This window comes from Epinephelus fuscoguttatus, linkage group LG1, assembly GCF_011397635.1.
Source record: "Epinephelus fuscoguttatus linkage group LG1, E.fuscoguttatus.final_Chr_v1".
Classification (NCBI taxonomy): Eukaryota; Metazoa; Chordata; class Actinopteri; order Perciformes; family Serranidae; genus Epinephelus; species Epinephelus fuscoguttatus.
In genome coordinates this window covers 37,853,525-37,869,938 of record NC_064752.1, presented here as the reverse complement: position 1 = coordinate 37,869,938, position 16,414 = coordinate 37,853,525, and the positions used below count along the sequence as shown (strand labels likewise).

General features: G+C 39.7%; 2 protein-coding genes across 4 annotated transcripts; both read left to right on the top strand.

The window, feature by feature from the left end:
* The first annotated feature begins 275 nt into the window (after positions 1-275).
* Positions 276-9,725, top strand: adipor1a (adiponectin receptor 1a). The gene is made up of 8 exons (XM_049576265.1): positions 276-343; positions 2,011-2,226; positions 2,306-2,419; positions 4,539-4,710; positions 4,897-5,083; positions 5,615-5,802; positions 5,889-6,082; positions 6,816-9,725. Exons 2-8 carry the CDS (start codon positions 2,080-2,082, stop codon positions 6,942-6,944), a joined length of 1,131 nt encoding a protein of 376 aa, XP_049432222.1. The 5' UTR covers positions 276-343; positions 2,011-2,079; the 3' UTR covers positions 6,945-9,725.
* A 2,082-nt stretch (positions 9,726-11,807) lies between these two features.
* rabif (RAB interacting factor) lies at positions 11,808-14,620 on the top strand. Of its 3 annotated transcripts, none has more exons than XM_049576340.1 (3): positions 11,808-11,963; positions 12,474-12,625; positions 14,027-14,619. In XM_049576340.1, exons 2-3 carry the CDS (start codon positions 12,482-12,484, stop codon positions 14,273-14,275), a joined length of 393 nt encoding a protein of 130 aa, XP_049432297.1. In that variant the 5' UTR covers positions 11,808-11,963; positions 12,474-12,481; the 3' UTR covers positions 14,276-14,619. The 3 variants fall into 3 exon arrangements, with proteins under 3 accessions (XP_049432297.1, XP_049432317.1, XP_049432308.1); XM_049576360.1 differs by having other exon boundaries at positions 11,841-11,963; positions 12,455-12,625; positions 14,027-14,620; XM_049576351.1 differs by lacking the exon at positions 11,808-11,963 and having other exon boundaries at positions 11,977-12,625; positions 14,027-14,620.
* Positions 14,621-16,414: the final 1,794 nt, after the last annotated feature.

Sequence of the window (16,414 nt, the reverse complement as noted above, 5' to 3'; positions counted from 1 at the left end):
ACTTGAAAGCATAAATAGATATTGATAGAATTTTCCCCAAAACTCACTGTAGTAAATGTATTTGATATCCTCGAAATAAACGGTTTGGAAAACAAACAAACATTTTTTTTTATATTTCTGCATTAATTTGTTTTTAATCCCATTTGAAAGACATATAAATGTAAACAATGAGAGGCTTTCGCTTAACAAAATATGTAAATATATTTGTTTTTCTACGTTTGAATGGGTGCTTTTATTTTGAAAAAAGGATAGCTTTACGGAAGAGCGCTCCACTTCCGGAAAGAATTGTGTTTCGCATTTCGATAAATAATTCACCTTCCTGGTTTGAAGGCTACCTTGTCAGGTAACTTATGTCCATTTAATTAAATTGCCATAGCAGGTGTCGGTACAATATGCTTACTAGATAGCGTTAAACGTTGGTGTCGTCGTAAAGACTTTTATCTCACCGCAAGCAAGTTTATCCACAAACCAGTGTCGCCTGCTCGACTGGTTAACGTTAGCGACAGCTCAGCGCTAGCTTAAAGGTAACATTAGCAAGCTGATATATGAGCGCTCCGTGACCTGCTAACTTGTAAACGGTACAGTGCTTTTAACTTCCACTGTAATTCACCCGCTTGCTATGAAGTGTCCCCATCCGTGGAAACACGATGGATTTACGTTAAGCCGTCGGTATCTTGCGGTTGTTTACATTTTGTACTCCATGTTCCGTCTGACGCTGTGCTAATCAACATCCGTCTGGCTGGCTGGTGCTTAAGCAGTTACTCGGTAAAACATTTTGTTGGTGCTGTCAGCCTCAGCCTTTTATCAAATATATGTATCCTTGCTGATAATCTCAAGTATTGTCACTACTGTAATTGTCAACCGGTAATTTTGGATGGTGACATAGATCAAAGTAAGTTGAGCTGCCTCTTTGTTCTCTTGTTGTGATCGATGAAACACAGATTTCAAATGAGACCCAGATTAATCACCAGCCATTTTAAATCAGCAGCTAGATGACAGTGTAGCACTTTAAATGTTAGTTATTGATCTTTAGTAACCCTGCAATACTCAATCACCGCACTGTATCCTATATTGCAGTGTACACATTGCATAATATCCTTTCTTTGTTGTTTATGTGAGGCGATGCAGACTGTATGTGCTGTACATTTACTGTATCCTTCAATATATGCACATAAAATCATCTGTGTGTATTGACTAGCGTATCATTAGTGATGCTTAAATATGTAATATCAGGACCAACCTGTTTATTCTGGCTGATACCAATAAATACTGATGAGATTATTTTTTGATTGCTGTGTTAGAGCACATTCATTAATGATAAATTAAAGAATATATTGAACGATTGTAAACATGTATGTGATAGTATAACTCAGAAACCCTGAGTTTTTATTGTATTTTATTACAAATATATTTTTTAATATTTAGGCTAATTAATGCCAGACATTCTGGCCCTACGGACAAGCATTTAGAGGCTTTAGAAAAATCATTTGAAGAACGGACCTCAAAAATACTTTGGGTTCTGAGCCACTTTCAGGTGAAATCTCATGTCTGCAGTGTTTGTAAACAGGCTTCACATTATTGGATGAAATAATAGCTGAAATTTTAATTTTTGGAATGATTACATTCTTTCAATTAGTGGGCAATAACACATCAGCCACATACATATCATGCATATCTACCTATTATCTATACCATTACGATTCCAGCTTTTTTGTACTGACATGTAATTTTGTACACAACCTTGTATATACACAAACATAGTAACAGTCTCACCTGCATATACTGTTTATTTCCCACTTTTTGGCTGTTTATGATAGCGATTGTGTTCATTTTTACTCATCTTTCTGTGGTTTATTGTCTTTGCGTAGCTCTATGCCTATTATTGTATCTTCCTGTAAATTTGCTCCCTGCAGTGCAGAGTATATTAAGAGCTCAGAGAACTGGAGTCAAATTTCATGTGTATGTCAACATACTTAGCCAGTAGAGCTGATTGTGGTTCTGGTTGCTCAGGAGGAAACTGAAGTGTACCTTCTGAAGCAGAACACAGAGGCTGTGAGTGGGTCATCAGGCAGTCTCCCTATGTCAGGCCGAAACGGGTCTGCAAGTGATGCAGACTGCCGGATCTCTGAGGACTGCCGTGTCCCAGATGTTGAGCTGATGGAGCTGGGGCCACTGCTGGAGGAGGGAGGGGGGCGAGCGGCAGCATCTAAAGGCGTCCATTCAGAGGTAGGACTGTTTCACAGGAATACACAGAGCAGTTTTTAGGGCTCAGATGCTTCAGTATGCCCTTGTGATCTCTTTAAAGGGAGCCGCGATGCTTGCTGATGAGGAAGAGGATGATGATGAGGTGGGAGAGGTCCTGACCTTACCACTTCAGGCTCATCATGCCATGGAGAAGATGGAGGAGTTTGTACACAAGGTAAAAATGTCTTCTTGAATTAATTAATGCACAACTGGTATAGGTACCAAATCCAGATATTATTTGGCTAAACTTCCAGGGACCTAAATAAACATGTCTTTGGGGTTGGTATGAACAGGTCAGCACGTGTTATCCAATCTGCTTTAGTGTGAGAGAATGAAGACAGATTTCAACAGTGACAAGTATTGATATAGGTACTATCATTATGAATATATCAGTTACTTCTGATTCTTTCAATGACAGATTCCGCTCAATCTGACAAAAGTTATTGTGACTGGTAAATGATGGTTGATAAACAAATGTGATGCAATAAGGAGAATGAATGATCTGATAACATTACACAAGTAGGCACCTGCAATAAATATTGCGTCAGCCATGTAAAATGAGCTGAAATTCAACACCGTGTTCACCTCAAAGTTTATACATGGTGTAGTAGAATACTGTAGGTTAGCAGGCAGGGTAATAGACATACTGTTGCAGATCTGGGTGGACAGCAACAAACAGGGATTAACCTGTGACTGCGGTGCAGTTCAACTGAGCCATATGTGGTGTTTTTATTGTTGTCTTGTTTTTTAATTATTTCATGTCAGACATGTCGTGTGTTGTATAAGACTCACACAAGTCACCATGTGAGACAAGTGTCAGCTCACAACAAAGAATGTATTTGTCAGTAAAATAGCATCACAACACATTTAGATATTGAGAAGAACCTTGATCAAAAAGATCTCGCCAACTAACTGTGTGTTGGAGATGGAGATGATGCTGCCTTCACTTGTAAAAGAAACATGATTTTGTCTGCCATACCTGGCTATGTAGAGTGATCAAAGTCAGTTACAATAAATCCGACATTTCTCAATTCATATACCTATACATACCTGTTTATTTTACAAATTTTAGGGTGTTGATTTTACTGCTACTGAAGGACTTTGAGAATACAAAGTTATTTTAGAACGTTTACAACTACTCATAACACCAAATACACTGTCTATTTTACTTAAATCTCAATTAAGATTATTAACACTTAAACTCTAGATATTTAAACTGCATGTAAAGTAATTGTCTGTTGCAAAAAGTTCATCTCTGCATCATCCTTGTTGGCTTTCAGTGTAAGAGCCATATAGTAATTGTACAACCCCAATTCCAAAAAAGTTGGAACGCACAGAATGCAATGATTTGCTAATCGTTTTTGACCTACATCTACAAATGCAAGTTTAGACTCTACCATGCAAAGGGAAAGTCATATTTCAACAACCTCCAGAAACACCACTGACTTCTCTGGGTCAGAGCTCAGGCTGAACTGATGCAAAGTGGAAAAGTGTGCTGTGGTCTGTTTTTGGAAATCATGGACTTCATGTCCTCTGGGCTGGAAAGGAAAAGGACCACCCAGGTTGTTACCAGCACAAAGTTCAAAAGCCAGTATCTGTGATGGTATCCTGATGTGTTTCAGCATCATGAATACTGAAAGGTATATCCAGGTTTTGAAACAATATGCTGCCATCCAAACGCCGTCTTTTTTACAGACCACCCTGCTTATTCCGGCAAGACAATAAGACACATTGTGCACGTGTTACAACAGCGTGGCTTCGTAGTAAAAGAGGGCTGATTCCAGACTGGCCTGCCTGCAGCACAGACCTGCCTCTCTTTTAGAAAATGTGTGGCACATTATGAAGCACAAAATACGACCCCAGACTGCTGAGCATCTGAACTCATATATCAAGCAATATGGGAAAGAATTTCACTTTCAAAACTTCAACAAAAACCCACACCGGTGGCGGCTCGACACGCGTCAACGTGCCGCACCGCGGCACTTTACGCTATTGTCCTATTTTTCCAGCTTCGCTGCCCTTGAAAAAGCGCTATTTTGTACTTCCCAGCGTAGCGGACTGGAGTGTGCAATAGAAATCCAGTTGACGCCCCGCAGCGCGACACTTTTTGTGTGTGTTGGAGGCGGCACTTGACTCGCGTCAATGACGCCGCTGTCATATGACGCCGCCGGTGTCTTTTGGCCTTAACTAGGGGCTGGTACACGGCAAGCCTGAGCCAGCCCTAACTATAAGCTTTATCAATTGGGGATTGTAAAAGTATGCGTCGGTGAGTGAAAGTTATTCTTCCTTTTCAGGTGTGGGAGGGGCGCTGGAGGGTCATCCCTTTCCACGTCCTGCCAGAGTGGCTAAAGGACAACGATTACCTCCTGCATGGACATCGGCCTCCTATGCCCTCCTTCCGGGCCTGTTTTGGAAGCATCTTCAGAATTCACACTGAGACAGGAAACATCTGGACTCACCTGTTAGGTCAGAATACAACGCCTTATGCAACATTCCTAAAATTGTTGAAAATAATATGTTAGCAGCAGATTCAAAGTTTGTTTACAACCTGACATGTTATTTTGTTAACCCATTTTTAACCGGTTAACTCTGAATAGCTCTGGCCTCCTCTCTTGTCGGCTGAAAGTAAAACTGGCCTCATTTCTCCCCCAGGGCTGATCTTATTCCTTTGTCTGGGCACGTTAACCATGCTGCGGCCCAACATGTATTTTATGGCCCCGCTGCAAGAGAAAGTGGTGTTTGGGATGTTCTTCCTGGGAGCTGTGCTCTGCCTCAGCTTCTCCTGGCTTTTTCATACTGTCTACTGCCACTCTGAGAAAGTGTCTCGCACCTTCTCCAAGTAAGGCCTCTGTCAGACATTGCTTCTCACATAATTGTCTTGTGTGTCTTAACAAAATCATTTGTAGCTGTCAAAGTGTTCTCCTATTTTAGACTCACTGCCCTTGTAGTAGGCAGGAGGGAGACACCCACCATCATTATTCAAGGCAGAATGGTCCCAAGTTCAGTCAGATCTAACATAAAAAACACTGATCTGTGTGGCATGGTGAAGCACTTTGTACTGATCTGAGGATAAAGTTGCTAGATAAGTGCATTTACTCCTGTAGACTACAGCAGCCTTAAGTTAATTTAGGTTGAATTATTATTCTCTATGCTATAATGTCCATGCACAGTCTAAACGAGCAGTGATTATTCAATTGGAATAGACTTAGAAATGTACCAACTTTTACCATAAGGTCGACATGGTGCAAAAAACAAATTGGGGAAAAATACATGTGTTTAGAAACATGAGAAACACATCAGCTCTCTTGCATCCAGCAGATCTTCCAGCCAAACACCCAGCTGTTGTGTCTGTGTCGCCCCCTCTCTTCAGGCTTGACTACTCGGGCATTGCCCTCCTGATCATGGGCTCCTTCGTGCCCTGGCTGTACTACTCGTTCTATTGTTCCCCTCAGCCTCGACTTATCTACCTCACCATTGTATGTGTCCTCGGCATCGCCGCCATCATAGTGGCCCAGTGGGACCGGTTTTCTACACCTCGTCACAGACCTACAAGAGCAGGTGCTCAGCAGTTGAACACATTGCGCACTTTTCCCTATAATGTCCTCAAAATAACGCAAAGTAACTGAAGTCCATGCCTCTCTTAGGTGTGTTCATGGGTCTTGGATTAAGCGGCATTGTCCCCACCATGCACTTCACCATCGAGGAGGGCTTTGTTAAGGCTACCACAGTGGGCCAGATGGGTTGGTTCTACCTGATGGGTGCCATGTATATCACTGGTGCTGGTCTGTACGCAGCCAGGATCCCTGAGCGCTATTTTCCTGGAAAGTGTGACATCTGGGTGAGTATTTGATGTGCTTAGATTACAAACCAGAGCTTAAGAAAGTCAGGTGATTAGTTGTGCAAAACAGTTTAGTTTCACCACCAATAAAAATGAGAACATTGATTCATAATTACATTTTACCATATTTACCATAATGGAGGAGATGCCATGTTTAGACATGTTAACGTAATGAACATAATGCAGTGCTTCTCCTTTGCTACTTGGATGACAAATGTGAATGTTTCTGATATGAGGCAGTAATGGTGAAGTATTGCTTTTAATTTTTCCACTCAAGTATAGGGATAGGTGATATGGCCAAAATCTTTTATCACGATATATATATTAAAAACTGAAAAACGTTTTTACAAAACTGTTTCTTCTTTTAATGAAAAAGCCAGCGTTCTCAAATGTTACACGCTTTTTAACTCTATGATATACAGTCTGAAATTTGTAAAATTTGGACTTTAATCGGAAATAAGTCAACCTGATTTTGAGTGTGACCAGAAATTCAATGCCAGCTTGTGGCACATTATATTTTTTTTGGCGCCCAAAAGACATCATCATTCACAGCAGACCAAAATCTTCCAGGAGTACACGACTGAGTGTGTATTTTCTTCACCGTATGAAATAAAGAATTAGTGAACAATAGGAGCAGTTTCAGACACAGCTGTTATCTCTTTTGTTTGATCAAACACAGGCAAATTATAATGAATGAAACTGACAAAAAAAACATCTCTTTCTCTCCTTCTAGTTCCACTCTCATCAGATTTTCCATGTTCTGGTCGTTGCGGCGGCGTTCATCCATTTCTACGGGGTTTCCAACCTGCAGGAGTTCCGCTACGGCCTGGAGGGAGGATGCACAGATGACTCTCTACTCTGAGAGGCCTGACTGTGACTTACTCATACTTTTCTTTATAGTCCCACAAACACCTCGCGCACACACACACACACACACACACACACACACACACACACACACACACACACACACATACATACACATACACACAACACATGCACACACAATCACTTTAAATGCTGCTGGAATTCAATATAGTCACTTATTGCTCCTTCTGTACTTCTGATTTGCTAACATCTTGTTTGGGTTTTGGTGGTCTTTCTGTTTGGCTCTTTTTTGCTCCGATAAAGTAGCATTAACTAGCCACTGAACTACAGAGGGAATCTTCAACAGGCACTACTTCTTCAATAATTCTGAAACTTGAAGCCTACATTTTCAAGTAAGGTCAAAATGGGATTTTAACCAAAATCGTATATTACTGTAACTGATGGTCACTTCCTAGAAGCTCACTAGTACCCCGACCTCTTCATAGTCTGTTACCATTGCACAAAGGGTACAGAGCGTATTATTTGTGCTGTAGCAGAGGGCACATACTGTAAACCATTCCTATCCTCCCTCCCACTTTCCATGCAGGTTAGAGGATGAATGTACTGTCCACCAGGAGTGAGGTGTAGAGCAGTCCAGGACCATTTAGGTGCTTGAGGGCAGGCACACATTTGTATTAAGAGGATAAAGTATGCACCTATAGTGTGTATAGATGCTGCCAGATGCTTTCTAACTGTGCTGACACTGATTGAGCAGCTGTATGTCAAAACTTAGAGGACTACTACAGACCCACCCATGCCCGCTCTGCAATAAAACATGAGCTGTACTCTTTAGGCCCAGTCAGTACCCTTAAATCATAATTAAACAAAATACAATACAATATTATGAAAGAAATATAGAGCTTGGATACTATAAATTCGATCTATACATGTGTCTGAGTAACACATGGTGTAATTGTCATCACAGTTCTTCCCAGAATGATTGGAAATCAAAGGGATTTATACATAAAAGGGATAGTTATGGTCTTTTGAAGTGGGGCTGTATGAGGTACTTACCTTAAGTCGGTGTAGTACTTACAGTAGATGGCGGTCAGCATGGCCCCAGTTTGGAGAAACAGTTCATGGCTTCAGTTCCCCGCCTGCACTCTCGTCAATGTCACCAGACTCCACGACAAAAACATCGTTGAACACAGGAGCTGCTGGTCTACTGCTACCACAGTCAGTTTGTATGTTTGTGTTATTGTGTGACTCTGGTGAATCTGAACTCACCCAGCAAGCATTTTTTGGTTTAAAAAACGTCTAATAGCCATCTACATGAAGACCTGACGTCTAGGCTAAATCACGGCTGAATTTGGGCTGTCAGTGAAAATTTGGTAGACGTCATCAATTATATGGCTATGTAGAGACCATGTCCAAAAAATGGAGATAAACATATTTTAATTACTGTTGACTCTCCATACGTGATTGAATATCATACCGCGCGCCATCTGCAACGGCGAAACTTACATTTAATCAATTTCAAAATTAAATCGGCTAGATTTGGGTTACACATAGCTAGACTAAATCGGAGCTAAATATAGCCAGTCCGTTTAAATCACGACTATTACTTGCTGGGCACAGTTTAAAACACCAAAGTCACACAAAAACACAAACTAACTAATCGAGGCAGTGGTACACCAGCAGCTTCTGTTTTTGACCATGTTAAATTGTTGTTTTTCTCAGTAGAGGCTGGCTTTAAAGAGAGAGCAATATAACATCTTCAGTTACCTTTTGGAATCCGCTGTCTGACAGCAAGGCAAAGTGGTGTAAATATTTTAAGTATTGTGTACAGTTAAACTGATATTGATTTATTTAGGTGGCCAAAATACGATTTGCTTCACAGCAGTACATCGCTTAGCTTCAGGGGCAGTACTTCTGCCTGCCTCTGTGCTGACTGACATCTACTGTATGTAATACACTGACAGTGGATCAGTGCCTCATACAACCCTGCTTCAAAAGATTCAAACTATCCCTTTAAACTGATTCCTGAGTTTCTTTGAACTTTATACTGAAATTTGTATGAACTTCCTTTGCAATTTGATGCAATTTTAATTGACAAACGCCCAAAAGGCCTAGAAAAGCTGCAACTGTGCAAACATGTATCTGCCCAGATGACGTTAGACTAAAATGCTTAAAATATGGAAGTGAAAAGAACTCCCCCGCCATCATGTTTCAGACAGACAACACATTGTTGATTAATTTCTAGAGCAACAGTTCCTGGGCTACGCACAATGTACAGATCTGGATTGGTCAAATTGTGTTTTTGTCAGCTAGAGATATTTCTTTTGTGCTAGATTTCAGATGCAATGAGAGGTGTAAATATCAAATGCACCTTAAGTGTATACTATTAAATTCAAAACTTTAAATCACCGTATGGGGTTTAAAATGTGTTATGTATGATTGATATAAACTTTTAGTATTCCTGTGCCTTAGGCCAATGGAAATGTTTTTAAATAAAACGGCCTATCTTAACAGTCAAGGGAGCTTCAAGGATTTCCAGATGTTGACTTTTCTTGTTTTCCTTGCCATATACAATCGAATCATTATTGAACTTACGACTCCATGGATAGGTTGTATCAACTGCTGTTTAAGACTCCTTTTTCTAGATCAACTTATTCGAGCTTTATTACAAAGACTAAAACAATGTGTATTCTTGACTTTGTGTAATGTCCTGTGTAGAAAGTGATAAATCATACATTTCACTGAAATGTAAACATAAATATTTATTAATGGTAATCTCGGAAAATTATTGTAATAAATTTTTTTCCACATGTACAAACATGGTGTCAGTCGTGTCTTACAATAAACAGTAGAAGCCTATGACATTTGCATATTCGACATCAGCAGTAGACGATGAAGATAAGACGATTCATGTTCTACACCTTATCATGCATCTTATCACCATACAAAATTATGTTTACTTAAAATAGTGTTCTATGAGTTACATATATCAACAGTTACTGTGTTTTAACCACATCAACCAAAGCTAAACAACAGCTCCTCATTTCTCTCATTTCCTGGGATTGGATGCTGGTTGGAGAACACTTAGAGCTGTTATTAAGTCAGACATACCTAGAGAGCACTTGAGAGACAGCATGCCTCCTTCAAGGCTTCACAATCATTGAACATTTTATATTTTAAAAAAATTATTTTATTCAGTCGATCAAAACATTGTCTGATAGATTAAACCCAGCAGTGAACCTTTTTGTGAGTTGGTCAACAGCTCTGTTTTCACAAAATATACATCACTAGTTTAAACAGTCTCTCCTGCCAGGGCACAAGACCCTATGGTGTCAGGAACTTCAGGTTGCTTTGGTCTGTAGTTGCAGCTCTGCAGTGTTAGTAGTCCTGGCCTTAATAGGTTGTTGCCTCAGGTGATCAGCCTCCTCCATTTATCTGGTACAAACTCTCCTGATGCTGCCCTGTAGGTGGATTGTATCTGGCTGCAGCATCATTTTAGGCAAGCATGTTATGTGGGGCAACACAGAGTCTGACTACATCTCCAGTCTCCTCAGGATTGAGTTAAATAGGCCTTCCCTAAATCATCCACCTGGCAGCCAGGATTTATATGCCTCTGCACCAGCGATAGCTGTGGCCGCAGGCATTACGTTTTCAGGTTGTCCGTCTGTCCCATTTTCGTGAATGCGATATCTCATGAACACCTTAACAGAATTTCTTCAAATTTCCACAAACTTCCACTTGGATTCCACAATAAAGTGATCAGATTTTGGTGGTCAAAGGTCACTGTGACCTTGTATCCATCTCATTCTTGTGAACACAATATCCCAATAACACTTGGAGGGAATCACTTCAAATTTGACATAGACTCTCACTTAGATTTAACAATGAACTGAGAATTGGGTAGTCAAAGGTCAAGGTTACTGTGACCTTGCGTTTGTCTCATTCTCATGAGCACACTATCCCAAGAAGGCCTTCGAGGGGTTTCCCCATATTTGGCACAAATGTCAATGTGAATGAACTGATGAGAACTTGGTGGTCGAAGGTCAAAAGTTAAGGTCACTGTGACCTCGCAAAACAGCCTCACTGTCACATCATAATGTGACAGTCAAAAAATTCTGGCCAGTATTTAAAGTCATATCTAATGAACAGAAGGGGAGACTTTGGGTTAAATACTGTATTGGTGACACTAATCTTGGGTGTCCAGCTTGAAACGGTGCTGATTGTATAGCTCCTCTGTGTTGCTGGGGGGCAGATGTGTGTGAAGCATCTATGTTTTTATAGACATGATTTCAAACTGTAAGTGCAACTTGACTGGTGCACAGAGGTATACAACTGTGAGGCAGTATTTCTAGTGTCATTTTATGCTCATTTTTCCTTCTACTTCACAACATTAGAAAGGTATAGTGTGCCTTTTACTCACATTTATGTGACGATTGTAGTTAAAGTTGCATTAAAATGCTGCTCAGAGAAAAATGCACCAGAAATAAGAAAAATAATATTTGTTCTTAGGTACCATTTGCTGGTAATACTTACGTACTTTTACTAGGTAACAATTAATTGAAGGGGTTTTACTTGTTAAGTGTTTTACACTGAGGTATAACATCTAAAAGAAGTAACAAGTAAAATATCTAAACATTTCTTGAACCATTGCCTAACCCAATATTATATTGAGAATGTAATATTGTCAAAAATCTTGTGCTTTGTGTTTTGAAAATTTCTTTAGTGATATTGTCAAAAATCCATAATAAAGCCCTACCTCTGTTGTTATTTCATATAGCTTAGTTACAGTTATTTTGGAGACAGTTAAAAGCAACCAGGCTATTATTAAGAAGATTAAGTTTCTACATTACATTTATTTTCTAACGTCGTTACATTTTGGTTAACAATACTACCTACAGAGGCTGTTTAATGAGGAACCCAAGCACCGCCGTGTGTTTCTGTACGAGAGTATATAGTGGTTGGTCAACTTCAACAATAGTTAGTATGCTAGCCGGGCTTTAGCTAACCCTTACGATTTTATCGTCGTATTCAACCTTGTCTTTCCTTCAGTATCTAGGTACGAGTTATTCAACTTTACTAAGCTGTGTGTCTCTAACAGTGTGGATGCGTAATGTAGTTATTTGTCTGGTCTTTAGCGTGCTGAGTTTAGCGTTAGCACATGTTAGCATGAATGTAGCGGGTGGGGTGTACAGTTAGTTTGACTGTTATAGTTTAACATATTAATAACATTTATTCTGGTAAGCTCTTAATATGGACCCCTCAGACCGTGGCTCGGCGTAAAGTTTGCCATAGTTAATATATTGTGGAAACTGAAGAATGTAAATATTAGGTTAGTGTATTTCTTTGTCCCGGACTTCCGCACTACAAAGATTCCGTAAACTCGTACTTCCGGTCCACTCTGTCTGTATGCGCCCCATCTTTCTTTTCGTTAACATAGCCTTGTAATTTCCCATTAGCCACTTAGCCCTTACAGTTAATTACTGTCGCTTGGTTCAGCCTGTTGGAAGATACTGAGACTCAGGCCTGTTTGGTGCATGTACATCACAGTGAGTGTGCTGTTCGTCAGGGCTCGACATGGACAACAGTCAGCAGTCCAAAGACAGCACGGACCGGTCCGACCTGGTGTCTGAGGACGGGAAGAACAGCAAGTCTGTCGTGTGTCAGCGCTGCGGATCCAAGGTGCTGTGCCCGGGGATGGCTGTGATGGCAGAGAAAGAGGTACGCTGTCCTGCCCATCAGTGGGCTGATACATTGCTTAACCTGTCTGCCCTCAGGTAGTATGTATATATCAATAGTTTTCAGCAGCACCATGTCACCCAAGGTGCTTTATATGACAATAAAACCAGTGGTACAGTGTGTGTACATTTACTCAAGTACTCTAATGAAGTACAAATGTTAGGCATATGACTTGAGTATTTCTATTTTACGCTACTGTACACTTGTACTCCAGGACTGTTCATAGGGAAATATAGTTAATATTGTCAATATTAATTAGTTAATAAATTAGTAATAAAGATTAATTAATCAGTAACTAATTATTTTGCAGACAAAGATGTAACATTCCAAACATATATATGTCAAATATATGATTCGGTGTTATAGATTAAACTACCTAATAGTATAAATAATAGTCAATAGCTTCATTCTGACCAACTACAACAGAAAAATCCTACTTACATGTTGTGTGCAATAATAATCTTGTGATAATATCTGACGGTAAAACACTCACAAAGGCAATGTTTATGCAATGAGTATTATTACTTTTGATACTTTTAAGTGCATTTATTATGCTAATAATAGTCATGTTTTTTTATTTATGCAGTGTTTTAAATTGATACATTTTAATTTGTAATGGAGAATTTGTATTATTTCTACTTTTACATTAGTAAAGGATCTAAAAACTTTCTCTAACCAGTATATGTCTACATGGGGCCCTGTAACTGGTTGGCTACACGCAACTTAGGGGTGAATGTAACAATCCCATTTAACTGAAGGATGGCTAGGTTTAACCTTGGAGATGATGTCAGTGTGTGACTGTATGTGTCAGTATTATTATTGTTGTTATTTTGTTTGTATTTGTATGTATTTGTTTGTATTGTTGTTCCTTTGGTTGTAGTTGGTCTTTTTCCCTCATCTCTGGTATATATATATATGGGAGCTTGTGTTAATATATGATGCTTACCGGTATTTATGATGGATTTTGTTTAAACTTAAAATAAAAAGAAAAATGTGCATTGTGGGGAAAAAAACTTTCTCTAACACTGCAGAATTGTACATTTTAACATTTTTAAAAAAAACTTGAATATGAAGGAGATCGGTGCCCCTTGACCTGAGAAGTCTGCAGTGTTTATACTCTTAGAGGATGTTATATACAGAGGCCATCTAAAGCTTTGTATACCAGGAGGAGGAGGATCTTTAAAAGCAACAGGTAGCCTATGGAGGTTTCTGGGGACCAGAGTGATGTAGTCTGATTTTTTTTTTTTTTTCATTTTTATGTTACAGCAAGGTCAGTGCAACCTGTTCAAGTGTATGCTAGGTCCAAAACTCATATTGCACTTCTGATATTGAGCTCTTTCTGAAGTGTTTCTGTGTCATCTGAGGCTTGTTTTCTCCCACCAGCTGTTCCTACCATCCATGCGGAAAAAGAGCGGCCTCAGCAATACAGAGGGCTCAGTGGACGGGGACACTCTGACCGCCCACTGGTTTGTGGAGGACATGTTCACTTTTGAGAATGTGGGCTTCACTAAGGACGTGGGGAGAATCAAGTATCTTATCTGTGCAGATTGTGAGATTGGACCAATCGGCTGGCACTGTTTGGATGACAAGACGAGTTTCTACGTCGCTTTGGAAAGGGTGAATCATGCATAGTCTAAATGCCCATGAGCCCACATGAACTTAAAAAAAATGTGTTGGCAGGCTATGCATCTTTTCATGGATTTCCTCCCAGAGCTAACCCCAATCTAATCCATCACACACACGCACACATACTGTTATGTGTATATTGATCATGAAAACAGGACTGTGTCGCTCTCATTCTCCTCTACCACACTGACAACAGTATGACCATCCTGTTCAAATAAAGATGTTTTGGGGAAGCTGATGTTGAATACCATACTGCAGCTGTTTCCTGGATATTATGATGTAACTTCCTTTGTCTCAGTGTCTTTTAATCCACGGGAAAATAAATTCCAATCAGATTTATGAAATTGTGTCAGTATCCATCCTAACACAAGTGCTTGCTTTATTTATAAAAATAGTTGGGTACTTAAGTGATCAGATTAATCAACTGAGAGTAAATAACACATTTGATAACTGATTCTTTTTTGAGGTCAATTGAAAAGCTGACTTTAAACTTCACAAATACGAGTATTTATTGCTTTACGTGTTTTTATCAGTAAATTGAATGCTTTGGGGGTTTATACTAAGAGCAAACAGAAGCAGTTTGAAGATGATACATGGGGCTGTGTGAACTGTCTGGTGGTGGGCATTTGTCACTATTTTTTATTTTATAGGTCAAAGGTGTTTGTAAACAGTATCACACGTGAAGTGAAAGCCAGCCCCAGCTTTGTCCACTTAGCGTTCCTCCTCAATGTTGTTCTGTTCTTCAGTGCTGTGTCCATGATTTGCTTCCTACAGCCTGGCACCTGGCTACTACCTTTTTATAAAGTCCTGACCTCACCTGCACATTGTACCCATGAATGTCCCAAACACAGCAAAATAATAAGAAAATACAGGCAGAGGAAAGGTACATAATTATGTAAGTACACCACCACACACACAGATGGATGACTGAACAGGCTGACCGAGCACAGGCCTAAGGATCCACCTGGACTTCACTTGCAAAGTGTCACTCAAATGAACACAAACTGACCAGGAAGAGACACACAATTGGCTATAAGAGACACAAAATTTTGCCACAAAGTCTCTTTGTCTCACTGTAGGAAAGGTGGAGGGGCCTTTTAACCCACGAATGGCCACATACTCGCAGTGGGTCATGGGTGGTGATTGAGAGAGTTAACTTTTGCATGAGTCTAAAAATTGTTTGTAAGGAAAACCCTGCATAGTACACCTTTAACAGAGTCACTGAAAACATTTTTATAGACTAATAAATGCTGGAAATAAAAATTTGTTGCAGCCCTAAAAAAGTTATTAATTGTAGAGAAAAATCTAGTCCCCACTTATTTGCATGGTTGTGCCCTAAAAATACAGGATGTGAATTCCATGTTATTTGTTGTCACAGCCTGACATTCAGCTTGCTCTTTGTCTTTTTCAGAAAGAGGTGTGTACCAGTAACTAAACCAGTTTGTTCAATATTTTCAGTTATAAATTTGTTATTAAAGCACACACATGGTGTCACAACTCGACACACACCCAAACCCTTGGTTTAGTTTTAGGGTTGCAGATAGGAACTTTTTTTTTTTGTGCACATAAAGTTGTAAACTTGTAAATGAAAAAAAAAATCCATCATCAACATCCCTTTTCAGAGCCCATGTCCTAATTACTCTTATCCTTATTATTCATAGACCTCACTGTTACCTGCACACAGTGAAGAAATAACCCTTACAGAAACTCTTAACAGCCTGGGTGAAAGGTGAAAAGTCATTATTTTAAGGTGTAGGTCTATTCTTCGCCACTAGATGTCGAGATTTCATTATTTGACAAAGACATTTATTACTCCACAGCAGCCAGTGGATTTCCTATATGATGTAGTCATTGTTATTTTGTGTGTGCCATGCACCTATCAAGTAAAGGCTCTGCCCCCACCCTGTCAGCTGCCAAATCAGTGGTAGTGGTGGTAGTCAGCATGCTACACAGTGAGTGATGGTGGTGGAGCTGTCTGCTTCCCTTTGTGCACTTTCAAACATTAATGTGCCATTACAGATGTAGAGTATTATATTCAGAATATTATGAAAAGGGGCATCAAATAATATATGTGGGATTGCAGCAGTTTGTGCATCAAAAAAATGTATGTAAATGACCCTCTGCAACATACTTAAACATCCAGTG